We start from the raw sequence: 22,087 nt of genomic DNA on the forward strand, positions 1-22,087 counted from the left end.
AATCTACTCACTGACTAGAAAAAAAGTATTGACTGGCTAGTGAAAAGTATACACTGAGAGGTGTGTATATCACAGTGTATATACCTTGATCACGTGACTCACGAAATTCTTGACTGGTGACGGACTGGTGACGTTGAGGCTTTATGACCATGGTGTAGCAGATAGACTTAAAACTTCATAACCCAAATTACATCAATGCATCACCACCGCCATAACCACAACCACCACAGCCACAATTACAACCACAGCAACAACAGCAACAACCACAACAACGACACAGCAACTCGGCCATGTTGAGTTGACAGGATTCATTCCACTCGTGTTTTTGTTCAAATCCCCCGAGTTGTATTGAGGTAAATCCCCCTCTTCCCCCCTGGGATTAACACCTCATCACCGGGGGTTCTACCACCACGTCTGGTTCACCCCCTGGGTAAGGGAGGGGGCAACGCCCCTCTCCCCAACACAGGCCAAATATTATTTGGGTTAGTGGATTTGGGTTTGAGAATGATCTGCCTAGTATGGGCCAGTAGGCCTTCTGCAGCGCTTCTCCTATTCTTTATGTCTTTATATCCTTGCCCCCTACTGGTTTAGCGCCCCCCTGACAACAACGCTCGGAAAAAAAAGCGCTGTTGTTGTATTTCTCGACAGATGGACAGTGTCATAACGTGTGATTGTATAAGTTGTATCATGTATTATTATTAGTAGTAGCAGTAGCAATAATAGTAGTAGTAATAGTAGTAATAGTAGTAGTAATAGTAGTAGTAATAGTAGTAATAGCAGCACAGTAGTAGCAATAGCAGCAACAGCAGCAAGAGCAGCAGTAACAGCAGCAGCAAGCAGCAGCAATAGCAGCAGCAGCAGCAATAGCAGAACAGCAGCAGTAGCAATAGCAGCAGCAGCAGCAACAGCAGCAGCAGCAACAGCAGTAGCAACAGCAGTAAGCAGCAGCAGTAACAGCAGCACCAATAGCAGTAGCATACAGTAGCAGTAACAGTACAACAGTAATAGTAGCAGTAGCAGCAACAGTAATAGTAGTAGTAGTAATAGTAGTTGTAATAGTAATAGTAATAGTAGTAGTACTACTAGTAGTAATAGCAGTAGTAGTACTGGTATTATACATGTCAACATATCTTATTAATGAAAATAAAATACCAGATATACTAAGCAAATTTCCTAAATTTGCTTGTAACAGATAAGTGAATTGTTGATATAAACACAGATGTCCTCCTGTTAATCTCTTTGAGGCCTAGTTTCTAGGCCTATTGTGTATCCATATGTTCTTCTGCTACCATCCACAGGATGGATATAAGGTATACAATAAACTAGCAATCTGGCAGTAATACTCAGGGTACGCCTAATAAATTCTTGGAAGTGGCAGGCAATTATAGGCCCGACAGCGGCCTATCAGGACGAGAGGCCGCTCTCTCTCTCTCTCTCAGGGGCTGGCTGACAGTGTCAGCTGTCCGTGTTATTATAATATACGGGTGTCAGGTATCAGCAGAAAGACGCAACACACTAAATAACGGTTGAAATTGAATCGCACCAATCAGCGCTCACTTTGTGCAACCGTCACTACCGTTCAAATGGAATGCTCCAATCAGCGTTGAGCGTGGCGCTGCACTCGACCAATCACAACGAGGCTCGCAATTATTCGTCTGTTTTCAAATATAACGAATTAGAGAGAGAGACAGAGAGAGAGAGAGAGAGAGAGAGAGAGAGAGTCAAGAGAAGGCGGACCTCTTTGCTGAACACTTTGCTACCAAAATGCAAGTTTCTGATCCAGCAAGGGTCCCTCCTTGGCTAGCTGCAAGAACTGTGTCAAAACTGTCAGTGGTGACAATAAGGCAGGAGGAGGTGCCTTTCCTACTTAAATCGCTGGACCAAGAAAAGGCTGTGGGCCCAGACAAGTTGAGCCCAAGATTGTTGAGAAGATGTGCAGACCAGCTAGCAGCACCTCTAACTCGCATCTTTCAGCACTGCCTAGTACAGTGTAAATGGCCCTCTCTATGGAAAGAGGCAAATGTAGTCCCTGTTCACAAAAAGAAGAGCAGAGCAGAAATCAGCAACTACAGACCAGTGTCACTCCCTGTCAATCACTGGTAAGATCCTTGAGACAATAATCTCAAGACAAATGACAGAGTTTTTTGACTACCACTCACTACTTTGTGATCGTCAATATGGCTTCAGGAAAGGTTACTCTGCTGCTGATCTGTTGTTAAACCTTTCCACTAAGTGGCACCAGTCACTGGATGAATCCAAAGTCAGCTGTGTGGTAGCACTGGACATTGCTGGCGCTTTCGACCGGGTGTGGCACCAGGGCCTCTTAGCAAAACTTCAAGCACTGGCTATTGCAGGCTCTACGCTATGTCTCCTCAGTAATTACCTTCATGGTAGATCTCTAAGGGTAGTTCTCCATGGAACGGAATCAGCAAGACATCCTATTGGGACCATTGTTATGGAATGTCTACTACAACGACCTTCTTCATCTCATCCGAGAATCCCATGCATATGCAGACGACTGTACACTGACATTCACTTACTGCACGTATAAGTTCTGTCAAGCACCTTAACTACTGGGAACGCTTGGAAGCACTTGAATTGTACTCGTTGGAACGCAGGAGGGAGAGATATATCATAATCTACACTTGGAAAATCTTGGAAGGAATGGTCCCAAATCTGCACACAGAAATCACTCCCTACGAAAGTAAAAGACTGGGCAGGCGATGCAAAATGCCCCCAATAAAAGTAGGGGCGCCATTGGTACACCAAGGGAAAACACCATAAGTGTCCGGGGCCCAAAACTGTTTAACAGCCTCCCATCAAGCATTAGGGGAATTGCCAACAAGAGAGAGCTGGACAGATACCTAAAGTCAGTGCCGGATCAGCCGGGCTGTGGCTCGTACGTTTGACTGCGTGCGGCCAGCAGTAACAGCCTAGTTGATCAGGCCCTGATCCATCGGGAGGCCTGGTCATGGACCGGGCCGCGGGGGCGTTGATCCCCGGAATAACCTCCAGGTAACCTCCAGGTATCCAGGAGAAGAAATGCCAGCTGCTCTAAGCTACATCAATCACCAGCTAAGAGCTATATCAGCTTGGGGAAATGGATGGCAAGTAACATATGCTCCTGAGAAAACGCAAATGATCGTCTCTAGGCACCATGATGATAATGCTGGTGCAGTAGTAAGGATGAATGGGAGGGTGTTGGCACCTGGAGAAGAAGTTGATATCCTTGGGGTGAAATCTGACTCCAAACTAACCATGTTGTAAATCTTGCAAACAAGGCAGCCAGGAAGCTTACAGCACTTCGCCGTATCTCCCATCTGCTTGACAGTAGGGGTTGGGGCTAAGATCCTGTACGAGGCACAAGTACGTCGCAACCTTGAGTATGCTCCACTTTCTTGGTTTGCCTGCCTCCCCCCCTCCTCATCTGCGACTGCTTGACAGAGAAAGAACAGAGCAAGACGTCTCATCTCTCGCCTGGACCCATCCTGGATAGATCTGTCATTTCAGCAGAGCCTTAACATACAGGAGGGATGTGTGGGTGGCCTTACTGTTATGTACAAGGCCAATATTGTCAAAATACCACACTTGGATCCACTTCGAGGACAGCGTGAAACAACCTTTATGCCACAAGACGGACAGAAAGCAGCAACTTCACTCTGTCTGTACCCTTCTCCAGAACATCACTCCATCTGAGATCATATATACCCAGGATGACTCGAATATGGAACACATTCGTACAGCATAATGATGTCAACGAGATAAAGTCAGTTGATCAAATGAAAATGCTGGCCCACAGATGGCTCCAACTTCATCCTGTTCCCTACTTGTATGTCTCATAACAATAAAAATGCTTTCAAATGAGCTGATGTAGGTAACAGCTCTTAGCTTGCCAATAAAGTTAGGAATCCTTAACCTGTAAATAGCTTGTCAATAAAGCTAGGGATCCTTAACCTTGTCAAACCCTGTGTAAAAAAAAAAAGAGATTGACAAGCAGGCAAACAGCTAAGAAGACAGACAGGCAGGGAGACAGAAAGACAGGAAGATACATAGACAGACAGGAGAGATATGATGACAGAAATATGTTTTAATCTCGTTTTGGTAGTGATTATTATAATTATTATTATTATTATTATTATTATTATTATTATTATTATTATTATTATTATTATTATTATTATTATTATTATTATTATTATTATTAAATAACAGTCGTGAGAATGATTATTATAAATATATAAATAATTGTGTATTGAAGACAGCTATTAATTTATTGAATTTCCTTACTCTCTCTCTCTCTCTCTCTCTCTCTCTCTCTCTCTCTCTCTCTCTCTCTCTCTCTCTCTCTCTCTCTCTCTCTCTCTCTCTCTCTTTCTCTCTCTCTCTCTCTCTCTCTCTCTCTTTCTCTCTCTCTCTCTCTCTCTCTCTCTCTCTCTCTCTCTCTCTCTCTCTCTCTCTCTCTCTCTCTCTCTCTCGCTCTCTCTCTCTCTCTCTCTCTCTCTCTCTCTCTCTCTCTCTCTCTCTCTCTCTCTCTCTCTCTCTCTCTCTCTCTCCCCCTCTACTTCTCCCTATTCTTCACCTCCCTTTACTTCCTCTTGTCCTTCCCCTCTTCGTTTCCCTCTTTCCTCCTTCTCTTCTCCCTCTTCTTCTCCTCCTGTTCCTCCCTCTTCTTTTTCTCCCTTTTCCTTTTCTCCCTCTTCTCTCTTTTCTTCTTCTTCCTCTTCTTCTTTCCTATCTTCCTCTTCTCCCTCTTCATATTCTCCCTCTTCTCTCTTTTCTTCTTCCCCTTCTCTTCTTCTCCCTTCTTCATCTCTCTTCTTCTTCCCCTCTTCCTCTTCTCCCTCTCTCTTCTTCTTCCCCTCTTCCTCTTCTCCCTCTCTCTTCTTTTTCCCCTCTTCTCTCTCCTCTCTTCTCTTCTTCATCCTCTTCTCTTTCTCCTTCCCCTCTTCTTCGTCTTCCCCTCTCTTCTCTCTTCATTCGTTCCCCTTCTCTTCTCATCTTCTTCTTCTCTTCCCCTCTCTTCCTCATCTTCCCCTCTCTTCCTCATCTTCCCCTCTCTCTCTCTCCCTGCAGGTTCGTCATCATAGACACGATCATCCTGGACGAACCTCGGGACTCGCTCCTCCGTCTCAAGAATTCCGAGGCTCGCATCTTGCTGCTGTACTCGACGCGAGACGAGGCCGCCCACATCATGAAGGAGGCTACGAGTCTTGGTCTCGTCGACAAGAACTACATCTGGATCGTCACCCAGTCGGTGGTCGGGGATAGGGCCGAGGGTCTAGCCGTAGCCAACGAACGCCTGTCGGGATGCTGGGTGAGTGGGATGCTGGGTGGGTGGGATGCTGTGGGTGGGATGCTGGGTGGGTGGGTTCATTGGTGGGTGGGATGATTGGTGGGTGGGATGGCTGGGTGGGTGGGATGCTGGGTGGGTGGGATGCTGCGGGTGGGATGCTGGGTGGGTGGGATGTGGGTGGGTGGGATGCTGGGTGGGAGGGATGATGGGTGGGATGATACATATATATATATATATATATATATATATATATATATATATATATATATATATATATATATATATATATATTATATAGTATATATATATATATATATATATATATATACGTATATATATGACTGTCTCACTTATATGGACCAGGTGGCCCGAGTATTGTAAATGACTCCATTCCCCCTCCCCTTCATTTTCAACGACTCCATTTCCCCCTCCTCTCCGTTAAACAGCTTCCGTTTCCTCCCCTTCCTTTCCCTTCATTCGAGCAACTCCATTTCCCCCCACCCCCTCACCCCCAACCCCTCTCTCTGTTGTTCCATTTTCCCCTCTCCTGGCGACTCCAGTAACTCCACTTCCCTCTCGGTCTGCTTCCCGTTTTCCTCTCCGTTAACTTCTCTCCTGTTTACCGTTTGGCTGAGTTTAATCTCTTCCTTTGCATCCCCGTTCACCCGCATCCGTTTCCCCCGCTGCTCCTTCTGTGACTAATATTGTCTTGTGTAACCTTCAACTGACTCCACTTCCCCCTCCCCTCCCTTCCTTCCCTCGCCATGTTGATATCTCCTCTTCCTCCTCCTCTTCCTCCTCCTCTTCCTCCTCCTCTTCCTCCTCCTCTTCCTCCTCTTCCATCATACATTCTTTATACCTTCATATCTCTTATCCTATCGCCATTATTTACTTCCACTTCCCCCCCCCGGCGTGACCTTATTGATACTGGTTGACCTTCACACTGGTTGACCTTCACACTGGTTGACCTTAACACTGGTTGACCTTAACACTGGTTGACATGCTGGTTGTCTCCCTCAGACATGACCTTAACACTGGTTGACCTTAACACTGGTCGTCACCCCCAGACATGACCTTCACACTGGTTGACCTTAACACTGGTCGTCACCCCCAGACATGACCTTAACACTGGTTGACCTTAACACTGGTCGTCACCCCCAGACATGACCTTAACACTGGTTGACCTTAACACTGGTCGTCACCCCCAGACATGACCTTCACACTGGTTGACCTTAATACTGGTCGTCACCCCCAGACATGACCTTCACACTGGTTGACCTTAACACTGGTCGTCACCCCCAGACATGACCTTCACACTGGTTGACCTTAACACTGGTCGTCACCCCCAGACATGACCTTAACACTGGTTGACCTTAATACTGGTCGTCACCCCCAGACATGACCTTCACACTGGTTGACCTTAACACTGGTTGACCTTAACACTGTTCGTCACCCCAGACATGACCTTAACACTGGTTGACCTTAACACTGGTCGTCACCCCCAGACATGACCTTAACACTGGTTGACCTTAACACTGGTTGACCTTAACACTGGTCGTCACCCCCAGACATGACCTTCACACTGGTTGACCTTAACACTGGTCGTCACCCCCAGACATGACCTTCACACTGGTTGTAACACTGGTCGTCACCCCCAGACATGACCTTCACACTGGTTGACCTTAACACTGGTCGTCACCCCCAGACATGACCTTCACACTGGTTGACCTTAACACTGGTCGTCACCCCCAGACATGACCTTCACACTGGTTGACCTTAACACTGGTCGTCACCCCCAGACATGACCTTCACACTGGTTGACCTTAACACTGTTCGTCACCCCCAGACATGACCTTAACACTGGTTGACCTTAACACTGGTCGTCACCCTCAGACATGACCTTAACACTGGTTGACCTTAACACTGGTCGTCACCCCCAGACATGACCTTCACACTGGTTGACCTTAACACTGGTCGTCACCCCCAGACATGACCTTCACACTGGTTGACCTTAACACTGGTCGTCACCCCCAGACATGACCTTCACACTGGTTGACCTTAACACTGGTCGTCACCCCCAGACATGACCTTAACACTGGTTGACCTTAACACTGGTCGTCACCCCCAGACATGACCTTCACACTGGTTGACCTTAACACTGGTCGTCACCCCCAGACATGACCTTCACACTGGTTGACCTTAACACTGTTCGTCACCCCCAGACATGACCTTAACACTGGTTGACCTTAACACTGGTCGTCACCCCCAGACATGACCTTCACACTGGTTGACCTTAACACTGGTCGTCACCCCCAGACATGACCTTCACACTGGTTGACCTTAACACTGGTCGTCACCCCCAGACATGACCTTCACACTGGTTGACCTTAACACTGGTCGTCACCCCTAGACATGACCTTCACACTGGTTGACCTTAACACTGTTCGTCACCCCCAGACATGACCTTAACACTGGTTGACCTTAACACTGGTCGTCACCCCCAGACATGACCTTAACACTGGTTGACCTTAACACTGGTCGTCACCCCCAGACATGACCTTAACACTGGTTGACCTTAACACTGGTCGTCACCCCCAGACATGACCTTCACACTGGTTGACCTTAACACTGTTCGTCACCCCCAGACATGACCTTCACACTGGTTGACCTTAACACTGTTCGTCACCCCAGACATGACCTTCACACTGGTTGACCTTAACACTGGTCGTCACCCCCAGACATGACCTTCACACTGGTTGACCTTAACACTGGTCGTCACCCCTAGACATGACCTTCACACTGGTTGACCTTAACACTGGTCGTCACCCCCAGACATGACCTTCACACTGGTTGACCTTAACACTGGTCGTCACCCCAGACATGACCTTAACACTGGTTGACCTTAACACTGGTCGTCACCCCCAGACATGACCTTAACACTGGTTGACCTTAACACTGGTCGTCACCCCCAGACATGACCTTAACACTGGTTGACCTTAACACTGGTCGTCACCCCCAGACATGACCTTAACACTGGTTGACCTTAACACTGGTCGTCACCCCCAGACATGACCTTAACACTGGTTGACCTTAACACTGGTCGTCACCCCTAGGCGTGCACTTCGACACCTCCCTGGCCAGCCTGACAGCCAGCGTTTCCACGGCAGTGGACGTCTTCGCCTACGCCACGGAGGAGTTCCTCAACCAGACCCGCTTCACTCCGGACAACCTCAACCCTCACCTCTCCTGCAGCGACCACAGGAACTCCAAGTGGATCCTCGGCAGCACCTTCTACAGGTACTCCACTCTCTAGGCTAGAGCTTTACCCGGTGTAACAGCCCCAAAGTACACCCCCTTCCCAGACTATACCCGGGGTTAAAGTGGGCTAGTTCAGTCTATACCCCGGGGTACGAACTGGACTAGCCCGGAATATAAACCGGGGTATAAAACAGGCTAGCCCACTTTGACCCCAGGTATAGGTTGGAGGGAGGGGGTAAAGGAGGTTTTGTGTGCGAGGGGTTTGGACTTCCAGCAGGCATGCGTGAGCGTGTTTGATAGGAGCGAATGGAGACAAATGGTTTTTAGGACTTGAACGTGCTGTTGGAGTGTGATCAAAGTAACATTTATGAAGGGGTTCAGGGAAACCGGCAGGTCGGACTTGAGTCCTGGAGATGGGAAGTACAGTGCCTGCACTCTGAAGGAGGGGTGTTAATGTTGCAGTTTAAAAACTGTAGTGTAAACCACCCCTCTGGCAAGACAGTGATGGAGTGAATGATGATGAAAGTTTTTCTTTTTCGGGTCACCCTGCCTTGGTGGGAGACGGCCGATGTGTTAATAAATAATAATAATAATAATAATAATAATAATTAATAAATAATAATAATAATAATAATAATAATAATAATAATAATAATAATAATAATTGCAGACACCTGCGTAATGTGAGCATCCCCCGTCAAGCGACCACTCTCTCCTTCAACCCAGACGGCACCAGGAAGGACGTAGAGCTGAAGATTGTCAACCTGAGGGAAGGTACCTCTAACAACAAGATATGGGAAGAGGTGAGTGAGTCTTGCTTCGTATGTGAGTTAGACCTGCCTAGCATGGGCCAGTAGGTCTGCTGCAGTGCTTCTTCTTGAGTGGGTGTGACTTGGATCTGCCTAGCATGGGTCAGTAGAGGATAAAGACTCTTGTACAGAAGTTGGATATCTACATTATCGACACATTTCGCCAGCCAGTAGCTTCTTCAGTCCAGTGCAGAGAAAGGTGGAAGCTGTTGAGTTCAAGGTAATCAGTCCCTCAGTCGATGTGTTGACGTATGAACATAAGAACGGAGGAGCACTGCAGAAGGCCTACTAGCCCATACAAAAACACTTGCCCAACCCATTTTCTGTGTTATGTTGTTGTTAGAGACGATTCTGTCTATATTTCTAACTTACATAGATGTTAGAATTTTGTGTTTTAGTTCTGTAATTGACGTTAGATGTGGTTCTAAATTTTAGATTTCTAACCTAACTGGTCTTTAGATATGAACCGGTGGACACGGTTCCAAATCTAGACATCTAACCTGCGTGCTTGCCACTGTCAGATCGGCGTGTGGCGTTCGTGGGAGGACGAAGGCCTGTCCGTGAACGACATAGTGTGGCCGGGCAACGGACACGTACCTCCCCAGGGCGTCCCGGAGAAGTTCCACCTGAAGGTATGTTGTCATTACGGACAGCCGGACGGACGGTCGGGGTGGGGAACTGGGAATATTTGTCATTGCTGTTGTTAATTTTGTTATGATTACAGATAGTGTACCTGGAGGAGCCGCCGTACATCAACCTGGCACCAGCTGACCCGGTCACCAAGCAGTGTTCAGCTAACAGGGGCGTCATCTGTAAGATTCCTCCCAAGAAGACTAGCGAGTGAGTTATCTCTAGCTCACTACACTCTCTCTACCTCACTCTACGCTCTCTCTACCTCTACACTCTCCCTACCTTACTCTACACTCTCAACCTCACTTTACACTCTACCTAAGTCTACACTGTATATATATATATATAGGTAGTCCTCACTTAACGTCGTTCCGTTCAGCGTCGTTTCGCTATAACGTTGTTGAAAAAAGAAATTTCCCGGCCAGGAATGGAAAATATGGAAAGAGTTGGAAATATCAGGAAGAAGCACATGCATCATGTGTGTGATTCTCCACGTTCTCTTGAGTCAATTTCCTCCCTTATGGCTGTGTTCCGTATTCATGATGTGCGGCGTCTTACAAATATTATTATTATTATTACTATTATTATTATTATTATTATTTTGTATTATATATTTATATACTGTATTTGGTAGGCCTCTCTCTCTTCCTCTCTCCCCACACTAAGTTCCCCACGTCTCCTCCCTGCAGTATGGGCAGCACCAACGCCTCAGCGTTCCCCACAACTATGTGCTGTTCAGGGTTCTGCATCGACCTGCTGGAGAAGTTCGCCAGTGACCTGGGCTTCTCCTACGAACTGATGAGAGTGGAAGATGGCAAGTGGGGGACTTTAGAGGTGAGTAGACTTGTCTTACCTCTTTGTTAGGTGGGTAGGTGTGTTACTTATGTGTTCCTTATGTGGGTAGGTGTGTTACTTATGTGTTCTTTAGGTGGGTAGGTGTTACTTATGTGTTCTTTAGGTGGGTAGGTGTGTTACTTATGTGTTCCTTAGGTGGGTAGGTGTGTTGCTTATGTGTTCTTTAGGTGGGTAGGTGTTACTTATGTGTTCCTTAGATGGGTAGGTGTGTTACTTATGTGTTCCTTTGGTGGGTAGGTGTGTTACTTATGTGTTCCTTTGGTGGGTAGGTGTGTTGCTTATGTGTTCCTTAGGTGGGTAGGTGTGTTACTTATGTGTTCCTTAGATGGGTAGGTGTGTTACTTATGTGTTCCTTTGGTGCGTAGGTGTGTTACTTATGTGTTCCTTAGGTGGGTAGGTGAGTTGCTTGTGTGTTCTTTAGGTGGGTAGGTGTGTTACTTATGTGTTCCATAGGTGGGTAGGTGTGTTACTTATGTGTTCCTTAGGTGGGTAGGTGAGTTGCTTATGTGTTCTTTAGGTGGGTAGGTGTGTTACTTATGTGTTCCTTGGGTGGGTAGGTGTGTTACTTATGTGTTCCTTTGGTGGGTAGGTGTGTTACTTATGTGTTCCTTTGGTGGGTAGGTGTGTTGCTTATGTGTTCCTTAGGTGGGTAGGTGTGTTGCTTATGTGTTCCTTAGGTGGATAGGTGTGTTACTTATGTGTTCCTTAGGTGGGTAGGTGTGTTACTTATGTGTTCCTTAGGTTGGTAGGTGTGTTACTTATGTGTTTCTTAGGTTGGTAGGTGTGTTACTTATGTGTTCCTTAGGTGGGTAGGTGTGTTACTTATGTGTTCCTTTGGTGGGTAGGTGTGTTGCTTATGTGTTCTTTAGGAGGGTAGGTGTTACTTATGTGTTCCTTAGGTGGGTAGGTGTGTTACTTATGTGTTCCTTTGGTGGGTAGGTGTGTTACTTATGTGTTCCTTAGATGTGTAGGTGTGTTACCTATGTGTTCCTTACGTGGGTAGGTGTGTTGCTTATGTGTTCTTTAGGTGGGTAGGTGTTACTTATGTGTTCCTTAGGTGAGTAGGTGTGTTACTTATGTGTTCCTTAGGTGGGTAGGTGTTTTCCTTATGTGTTCTTTAGGTGGGTAGGTGTTACTTATGTGTTCCTTAGGTGGGTAGGTGTGTTACTTATGTGTTCCTTAGGTGGGTAGGTGTGTTACTTATGTGTTCCTTTGGTGGGTAGGTGAGTTGCTTATGTGTTCCTTAGGTGGGTAGGAGGGTTACTTATGTGTTCCTTAGGTGGGTAGGTGTGTTACTTATGTGTTCCTTAGGTGGGTAGGTGTGTTGTTTATATGTTCCTTAGATGGGTAGGTGTGTTACTTATGTGTTCCTTAGGTGGGTAGGTGTGTTACTTATGTGTTCCTTAGGTGGGTAGGTGTGTTGTTTATGTGTTCCTTAGATGGGTAGGTGTGTTACTTATGTGTTCCTTAGGTGGGTAGGTGTGTTACTTATGTGTTCCTTAGATGGGTAGGTGTGTTACTTATGTGTTCCTTAGGTGGGTAGGAGTGTTACTTATGTGTTCCTTAGGTGGGTAGGTGTGTTACTTATGTGTTCCTTAGGTGGGTAGGTGTGTTGTTTATGTGTTCCTTAGGTGGGTAGGTGTGTTACTTATGTGTTCCTTAGGTGGGTAGGTGTGTTGCTTATGTGTTCCTTAGGTGGGTAGGTGTGTTGCTTATGTGTTCCTTAGGTGGGTAGGTGTGTTACTTATGTGTTCCTTAGGTGGGTAGGTGTGTTACTTATGTGTTCCTTAGGTGGGTAGGTGTGTTACTTATGTGTTCCTTAGGTGGGTAGGTGTGTTGCTTATGTGTTCCTTAGGTGGGTAGGTGTGTTACTTATGTGTTCCTTAGGTGGGTAGGTGTGTTACTTATGTGTTCCTTAGGTGGGTAGGTGTGTTACTTATGTGTTCCTTAGGTGGGTAGGTGTGTTACTTATGTGTTCCTTTGGTGGGTAGGTGTGTTGCTTATGTGTTCCTTTGGTGGGTAGGTGTGTTGCTTATGTGTTCCTTTGGTGGGTAGGTGTGTTGCTTATGTGTTCCTTTGGTGGGTAGGTGTGTTGCTTATGTGTTCCTTAGGTGGGTAGGTGTGTTACTTATGTGTTCCTTAGGTGGGTAGGTGTGTTACTTATGTGTTCCTTAGGTGGGTAGGTGTGTTACTTATGTGTTCCTTAGGTGGGTAGGTGTGTTACTTATGTGTTCCTTAGGTGGGTAGGTGTGTTACTTATGTGTTCCTTTGGTGGGTAGGTGTGTTGCTTATGTGTTCCTTTGGTGGGTAGGTGTGTTGCTTATGTGTTCCTTTGGTGGGTAGGTGTGTTGCTTATGTGTTCCTTAGGTGGGTAGGTGTGTTGCTTATGTGTTCCTTAGGTGGGTAGGTGTGTTGCTTATGTGTTCCTTAGGTGGGTAGGTGTGTTGCTTATGTGTTCCTTTGGTGGGTAGGTGTGTTGCTTATGTGTTCCTTAGGTGGGTAGGTGTGTTGCTTATGTGTTCCTTAGGTGGGTAGGTGTGTTGCTTATGTGTTCCTTTGGTGGGTAGGTGTGTTGCTTATGTGTTCCTTTGGTGGGTAGGTGTGTTGCTTATGTGTTCCTTAGGTGGGTAGGTGTGTTGCTTATGTGTTCCTTTGGTGGGTAGGTGTGTTGCTTATGTGTTCCTTTGGTGGGTAGGTGTGTTGCTTATGTGTTCCTTTGGTGGGTAGGTGTGTTGCTTATGTGTTCCTTTGGTGGGTAGGTGTGTTGCTTATGTGTTCCTTTGGTGGGTAGGTGTGTTGCTTATGTGTTCCTTAGGTGGGTAGGTGTGTTGCTTATGTGTTCCTTTGGTGGGTAGGTGTGTTGCTTATGTGTTCCTTTGGTGGGTAGGTGTGTTGCTTATGTGTTCCTTAGGTGGGTAGGTGTGTTGCTTATGTGTTCCTTTGGTGGGTAGGTGTGTTGCTTATGTGTTCCTTTGGTGGGTAGGTGTGTTGCTTATGTGTTCCTTTGGTGGGTAGGTGTGTTGCTTATGTGTTCCTTAGGTGGGTAGGTGTGTTGCTTATGTGTTCCTTTGGTGGGTAGGTGTGTTGCTTATGTGTTCCTTTGGTGGGTAGGTGTGTTGCTTATGTGTTCCTTAGGTGGGTAGGTGTGTTGCTTATGTGTTCCTTTGGTGGTAGGTGTGTTACTTATGTGTTCCTTAGGTGAGTAGGTTTGTTCCCTGTGTGTTTCCTAGGTGGGTAAGCGTTCTCTGTGTGTTCCCTGTTCCTTAGGTGGGTAGGTGTTCTCTGTGAGTTTCTTAGGTGGATAGGTGTTCCCTGTGTGCTCCTTAGGTGGGTAGGTGTGTTCCCTATGTGTTTCTTAGATGGGTAAGTGCTCACTGTGTGCTCCTGTTCCTTAGGTGGGTAGGGGTTCCCTGTTCCTTAGGTGGGTAGGTGTTCCCTGTGTGTTCCTTAGGTGAGCATGTGTGTAACTTATGTGTTCCTTAGGTGGGTATGTGTGTTCCCTTTGTGTTTCATAGATGGGTAAGTGTTCCCTGTGTGTTCCCTGTTCCTTAGGTGGGTATATGTTCCCTGTGTGTTCCTTGGGTGGGTAGGTGTTCTTTCTGTGCTCCTTATGTGGGTAGGTGTGCTTCTTTTGTGATTATTAGGTGGGTAGGTGTTCCCTGTGTGTTCCTTAGGTGGATAGGCGTTTCCTATGTGTTCCTAAGATGGGTATGTGTTCCTTGTGTGTTCCCTGTTCATTAGGTGGGTAGGTATTCCCTCTGTGTTCCTTTGGTGGGTAGGTGTGCTACTTATGTGTTTCTTATGTGGATAGGTGTGTTCCCTTTGTGGCCCTTAGGTGTTTAGGTGTTCCTTATGTGTTCCTCGAGGTGGGGTTCCTTCAAGGTGGGTAAGACGTCTTAGGGTTCTTTAGGTTAGGGTCTTCAGTGGGGTCTCTGTCAAAATTTTCGTGTAGTTCCTGATGAGCCAGGTTGTGGTGCACACCTCTTAAATTCTTGCGGCCAGTACCAACAGCCTGGTTCATCAGACCAGCCAGAGGGAGGCCTGGTCTGCGTCTGTTGACGCGAGCTGACAGATAACGGGCCGTTAACGGGTTACGGAAAGGCCGTTGCGTTGATGGGTGTAGTTGATGTGAAGGCAGGGTGATAGCAGGGAAGTATGACCTGATTGATGTGAAGGCAGGGTGATAGCAGGGAAGTATGACCTGATTGTTGTGAAGGCAGGGTGATAGCAGGGAAGTATGACCTGATTGTTGTGAAGGCAGGGTGATAGCAGGGAAGTATGACCTGATTGATGTGAAGGCAGGGTGATAGCAGGGAAGTATGACCTGATTGATGTGAAGGCAGGGTGATAGCAGGGAAGTATGACCTGATTGATGTGAAGGCAGGGTGATAGCAGGGAAGTATGACCTGATTGTTGTGAAGGCAGGGTGATAGCAGGGAAGTATGACCTGATTGATGTGAAGGCAGGGTGATAGCAGGGAAGTATGACCTGATTGATGTGAAGGCAGGGTGATAGCAGGGAAGTATGACCTGATTGTTGTGAAGGCAGGGTGATAGCAGGGAAGTATGACCTGATTGTTGTGAAGGCAGGGTGATAGCAGGGAAGTATGACCTGATTGATGTGAAGGCAGGGTGATAGCAGGGAAGTATGACCTGATTGATGTGAAGGCAGGGTGATAGCAGGGAAGTATGACCTGATTGATGTGAAGGCAGGGTGATAGCAGGGAAGTATGACCTGATTGATGTGAAGGCAGGGTGATAGCAGGGAAGTATGACCTGATTGATGTGAAGGCAGGGTGATAGCAGGGAAGTATGACCTGATTGATGTGAAGGCAGGGTGATAGCAGGGAAGTATGACCTGATTGTTGTGAAGGCAGGGTGATAGCAGGGAAGTATGACCTGATTGATGTGAAGGCAGGGTGATAGCAGGGAAGTATGACCTGATTGATGTGAAGGCAGGGTGATAGCAGGGAAGTATGACCTGATTGTTGTGAAGGCAGGGTGATAGCAGGGAAGTATGACCTGATTGTTGTGAAGGCAGGGTGATAGCAGGGAAGTATGACCTGATTGATGTGAAGGCAGGGTGATAGCAGGGAAGTATGACCTGATTGTTGTGAAGGCAGGGTGATAGCAGGGAAGTATGACCTGATTGTTGTGAAGGCAGGGTGATAGCAGGGAAGTATGACCTGATTGATGTGAAGGCAGGGTGATAGCAGGGAAGTATGACCTGATTGTTGTGAAGGCAGGGTGATAGCAGGGAAGTATGACCTGATTGATGTGAAGGCAGGGTGATAGCAGGGAAGTATGACCTGATTGTTGTGAAGGCAGGGTGATAGCAGGGAAGTATGACCTGATTGTTGTGAAGGCAGGGTGATAGCAGGGAAGTATGACCTGATTGTTGTGAAGGCAGGGTGATAGCAGGGAAGTATGACCTGATTGTTGTGAAGGCAGGGTGATAGCAGGGATGTATGACCATCTCCCTCCTTCAACCCCCATGGTGGGTATACAGTAACAGCTACCATGATTCATGGTCATGGTGGGTATACAGTAACAGCTACCATGATTCATGGTCATGGTGGGTATACAGTAACAGCTACCATGATTCATGGTCATGGTGGGTATACAGTAACAGCTACCATGATTCATGGTCATGGTGGGTATACAGTAACAGCTACCATGATTCATGGTCATGGTGGGTATACAGTAACAGCTACCATGATTCATGGTCATGGTGGGTATACAGTAACAGCTACCATGATTCATGGTCATGGTGGGTATACAGTAACAGCTACCATGATTCATGGTCATGGTGGGTATACAGTAACAGCTACCATGATTCATGGTCATGGTGGGTATACAGTAACAGCTACCATGATTCATGGTCATGGTGGGTATACAGTAACAGCTACCATGATTCATGGTCATGGTAGGTGTACAGTAACAGCTACCATCATTCATGGTCATGGTGGGTATACAGTAACAGCTACCATGATTCATGGTCATGGTAGGTGTACAGTAACAGCTACCATGATTCATGGTCATGGTGGGTATACAGTAACAGCTACCATGATTCATGGTCATGGTGGGTATACAGTAACAGCTACCATGATTCATGGTCATGGTGGGTATACAGTAACAGCTACCATGATTCATGGTCATGGTGGGTATACAGTAACAGCTACCATGATTCATGGTCATGGTAGGTGTACAGTAACAGCTACCATCATTCATGGTCATGGTGGGTATACAGTAACAGCTACCATGATTCATGGTCATGGTAGGTGTACAGTAACAGCTACCATGATTCATGGTCATGGTGGGTATACAGTAACAGCTACCATGATTCATGGTCATGGTGGGTATACAGTAACAGCTACCATGATTCATGGTCATGGTGGGTATACAGTAACAGCTACCATGATTCATGGTCATGGTGGGTGTACAGTAACAGCTACCATGATTCATGATCATGGTAGGTGTACAGTAACAGCTACCATCATTCATGGTCATGGTGGGTATACAGTAACAGCTACCATGATTCATGGTCATGGTAGGTGTACAGTAACAGCTACCATGATTCATGGTCATGGTGGGTATACAGTAACAGCTACCATGATTCATGGTCATGGTAGGTGTACAGTAACAGCTACCATAATTCATGGTCATGGTAGGTGTACAGTAACAGCTACCATAATTCATGGTCATGGTGAGTGTACAGTAACAGCTACCATAATTCATGGTCATGGTAGGTGTACAGTAACAGCTACCATAATTCATGGTCATGGTAGGTGTACAGTAACAGCTACCATAATTCATGGTCATGGTGAGTGTACAGTAACAGCTACCATAATTCATGGTCATGGTAGGTGTACAGTAACAGCTACCATAATTCATGGTCATGGTAGGTGTACAGTAACAGCTACCATAATTCATGGTCATGGTAGGTGTACAGTAACAGCTACCATAATTCATGGTCATGGTGAGTGTACAGTAACAGCTACCATAATTCATGGTCATGGTAGGTGTACAGTAACAGCTACCATAATTCATGGTCATGGTAGGTGTACAGTAACAGCTACCATAATTCATGGTCATGGTAGGTGTACAGTAACAGCTACCATAATTCATGGTCATGGTGAGTGTACAGTAACAGCTACCATAATTCATGGTCATGGTAGGTGTACAGTAACAGCTACCATAATTCATGGTCATGGTAGGTGTACAGTAACAGCTACCATAATTCATGGTCATGGTAGGTGTACAGTAACAGCTACCATAATTCATGGTCATGGTGAGTGTACAGTAACAGCTACCATAATTCATGGTCATGGTAGGTGTACAGTAACAGCTACCATAATTCATGGTCATGGTAGGTGTACAGTAACAGCTACCATAATTCATGGTCATGGTAGGTGTACAGTAACAGCTACCATAATTCATGGTCATGGTGAGTGTACAGTAACAGCTACCATAATTCATGGTCATGGTAGGTGTACAGTAACAGCTACCATAATTCATGGTCATGGTGGGTATACAGTAACAGCTACCATGATTCATGGCAGTGGCTGCATCAATGGCATACAGCAATATGAATGGGGGTCACCCATTGATTGATGACCTTGTTGATAGTCTGTGTGTTTGTGGAGGGAGGGAGGGAGGGGGGAGGGGGGGTTGTGGGAAGGGGAGGCTGGGGTGGGGAGAAGTTGGGCAGGTGTGAGGGAGAAGCTATTGGTGTGTGTACTCACCTATTTGTACTCACCTATTTGTCGTTGCAGGGATCGAGTCATAGCTCCTGGCCCCGCCTCTTCGCTGATTGCTACTAGGTCCTCTCTCTCCCTGCTCCATGAGCTCTATCATACCTCGCCTTAAAACTATGTATGGTTCCTGCCTCCACCACATCACTTTCTAGGCTATTCCACGGCCTGACTACTCTATGACTGAAGAAATACTTCCTAACATCCCTTTGATTCATCTGAGTCTTCAACTTCCAATTGTGACCTCTTGTGTCTGTGTCCCTTCTCTGGAACATCCCGTCTTTGTCCACCTTGTCTATTCCGCGCAGTATTTTATATGTCGTTATCATGTCTCCCCTGACCCTCCTGTCCTCCAGTGTCGTCAGGCCGATTTCCCTCAACCTTTCTTCGTAGGACAATCCCCGTAACTCTGGGACTAGTCTTGTTGCAAACCTTTGCACTTTCTCTAATTTCTTGACGTGCTTGACTAGGTGTGGATTCCAAACTGGTGCTGCATACTCCAGTATGGGCCTGACGTAGATGGTATACAGAGTCTTAAACGAATCCTTACTGAGGTATCGGAACGCTATCCGTAGGTTTGCCAGGCGTCCGTATGCTGCAGCAGTTATCTGATTGATGTGCGCCTCAGGAGATATGCTCGGTGTTATACTCACCCCAGATGTGTGTTGTGTGTTGAGGTGTTTGTGTGTGTTGAGGTGTTTGTGTGTTTGTGTGTGTTTGTGTGTGTTTGTGTGTGTCTACCTGGAATCTACCTGAAGGGCATTCCAGGGATCAACGCCCCCGCGGCCCCCGGTCCACGACCAGGCCTCCCGGTGGATCAGGGCCTGATCAACGAGGCTGTTGCTGCTGGCCGCACGCAATCCAACGTACGAACCACAGCCCGGCTGATCTGTCCAGCTCCCTATTGAAGACAATCAGGGGTCTTCCCGTAATTCCCCTTATTGCTGGTGGGAGGCTGTTGAACAGTCTTGGGCCCCGGACACTTATTGTGTTTTCTCTTAGTGTGTTTGTGTGTGTTTGATGTACTTGTGCGTTTGTGTGTGTTTGTGTGTGTTTGTGTGTGTTTTTGTGTGTGTGTGTGTGTGTTTGTATGTGTTTGTGTGTGTGTTTGTGTGTGTTTGATGTGTTTGATGTGTTTGTGTTTGTGTTTGTGTATGTTTAATGTACTCACCTAGCTGAGGTTGCAGGGGTCGATTCACAGCTCCTGGCCCCGCCTCTTCACTGGTCGCTACTAGGTCACTCTCCCTGAACCGTGAGCTTTATCATACCTCTGCTTAAAGCTATGTATGGATCCTGCCTCCACTACATCGCTTCCCAAACTATTCCACTTACTGACTACTCTGTGGCTGAAGAAATACTTCCTAACATCCCTGTGATTCATCTGTGTCTTCAACTTCCAACTGTGTCCCCTTGTTACTGTGTCCCATCTCTGGAACATCCTGTCTTTGTCCACCTTATCTATTCCTAGCAGTTTTTTGTATGTCATAATCATGTCCCCCCTATCTCTCCTGTCCTCCAGTGTCGTCAGGTTGATTTCCCTTAACCTCTCCTCGTAGGACATACCTCTTAGCTCTGGGACTAGTCTTGTTGCAAACCTTTGCACTTTCTCTAGTTTCTTTACGTGCTTGGCTAGGTGTGGGTTCCAAACTGGTGCCGCATACTCCAATATGGGCCTAACGTACACGGTGTACAGGGTCCTGAACGATTCCTTATTAAGATGTCGGAATGCTGTTCTGAGGTTTGCTAGGCGCCCATATGCTGCAGCAGTTATTTGGTTGATGTGCGCTTCAGGAGATATGCCTGGTGTTATGCTCACCCCAAGATCTTTTTCCTTGAGTGAGGTTTGTAGTGTCTGGCCCCCTAGACTGTACTCCGTCTGCGGTCTTCTTTGCCCTTCCCCAAGGTTCATGATTTGCACTTGGTGGGGTTGAACTCCAGGAGCCAGTTTCCGGGCCAGGCCTGCAGCCTGTCCAGATCCCTTTGTAGTTCCGCCTGGTCCTCGTCCGATTTAATTCTTCTCATCAACTTCACATGCTCTGCAAACAGGGACACTTCTGAGTCTATTCCTTCCATCATGTCGTTCACAAACCAGAAACAGCACCGGTCCTAGGACTGACTCCTGTGGAACCCCGCTCATCACAGACACCCACTCTGACACCTAGTCATGTACCATGACTCGCTGATGTCTTCCCGACAGATATTTCCTGATTCATTGCAGTACCTTCCTTGTTATACCTGCCTGGACCTCCAACTTTTGCACTAATCTCTTGTGTGGAACTGTGTCAAAAGCCTTCTTACAGTCCAAGAAAATGCAGTCTACCCACACCTCTCACTCTCTCTCTCTTGTCTTACTGTTGTCACTCTGTCATACAACTCCAGTAGGTTTGTGACACACGATTTCCCTTCCCTGAAACCGTGCTGGTTGTCGTTGATAAGCACATTCCTTTCAAGGTGCTCCACCACTCTTCTCCTGATAATCTTCTCCATGTCTTTGCTTACTATTTATGTTAGTGACACTGGTCTGTAGTTTAGTGCTTCTTGTCTGTCTCCTTTTTTTAAAAAAATTCGGACTACATTTGCTGTCTTCCGTACCTCAGGTAGTCGCCCTGTTTCGATAGATGTGTTGAAGATTGTTGTTAGTGGTGCACAAAGTGCCTCTGCTCCCTCTCTCAGGACCCATGGAGAGATGTTATTCGGCCCCATCGCCTTTGAGGCATCTAGCTCGCTTAGCAGCCTCTTCACTTCTTCCTTGGTTGTATGTATTGTGTCCAACACTTGATGGTGTACCCCACCTCACTGTCTTTCTGGAGTCCCTTCTGTCTCCTCTGTGAACACTTCTTTGAATCTCATGTTAAGCTCCTCACATACTTCGTGGTCGTTTCTTGTGATCTCCCATCCTTCCTTCCTCAACCTGATTACCTGATCATTGATTATTGTTTTCCTCCTGGTGTGGCTGTTCAATACCTTTGGGCCAGATTTGGCTTTCGCTGCTATGTCATTTTCGTATTGCCGTTGGGCCTCCCTTCGTACCTGTGCATATTCATTTCTGGCTCTACGACTGCTCTCCTTATTCTCCTGGGTCCTTTGCATTCTATACTTCTTCCATTCTCTAGGACACTTGGTTTTGGCCTCTCTACACCTTTGGGTGAACTATGGGCTCGTTCTGGCCTTCTCGTTATTTCTGTTACCCTTGGATACCATGCTCTCCCAAGCTTCCTTGCATATTGCTTGTGTGTGTTTGATGTGTTTGTGTGTGTTTGATGTGTTTGTGTGTGTTTGATGTGTTTGTGTGTGTTTGATGTGTTTGTGTGTGTTTGATGTGTTTGTGTGTGTTTGGTAAAGAAAGTTGTCACTTCCTTCGCTCCCACACACTCCTTCCTTCACTTCCTTCGCTCCCACACACTCCTTCCTTCACTTCCTTCGCTCCCACACACTCCTTCCTTCACTTCCTTCGCTCCCACACACTCCTTCCTTCACTTCCTTCGCTCC

The 22,087-nt window shown here is 46.7% G+C and overlaps 1 protein-coding gene across 1 annotated transcript in view; it reads left to right on the forward strand.

The window, feature by feature from the left end:
• The window catches only part of LOC128684665 (glutamate receptor ionotropic, NMDA 2B-like), a 485,156-nt gene that overhangs the window by 311,555 nt on the left and 151,514 nt on the right, over nucleotides 1-22,087 (forward strand). The window contains 7 exon segments of the mRNA XM_070104488.1: nucleotides 5,074-5,294; nucleotides 5,297-5,314; nucleotides 8,407-8,590; nucleotides 9,222-9,354; nucleotides 9,882-9,992; nucleotides 10,085-10,200; nucleotides 10,680-10,824. Coding sequence (XP_069960589.1) covers nucleotides 5,074-5,294; nucleotides 5,297-5,314; nucleotides 8,407-8,590; nucleotides 9,222-9,354; nucleotides 9,882-9,992; nucleotides 10,085-10,200; nucleotides 10,680-10,824 — 928 coding nt within the window.

The sequence above is a fragment of the Cherax quadricarinatus genome, chromosome 5 (assembly GCF_038502225.1).
Source record: "Cherax quadricarinatus isolate ZL_2023a chromosome 5, ASM3850222v1, whole genome shotgun sequence".
Classification (NCBI taxonomy): Eukaryota; Metazoa; Arthropoda; class Malacostraca; order Decapoda; family Parastacidae; genus Cherax; species Cherax quadricarinatus.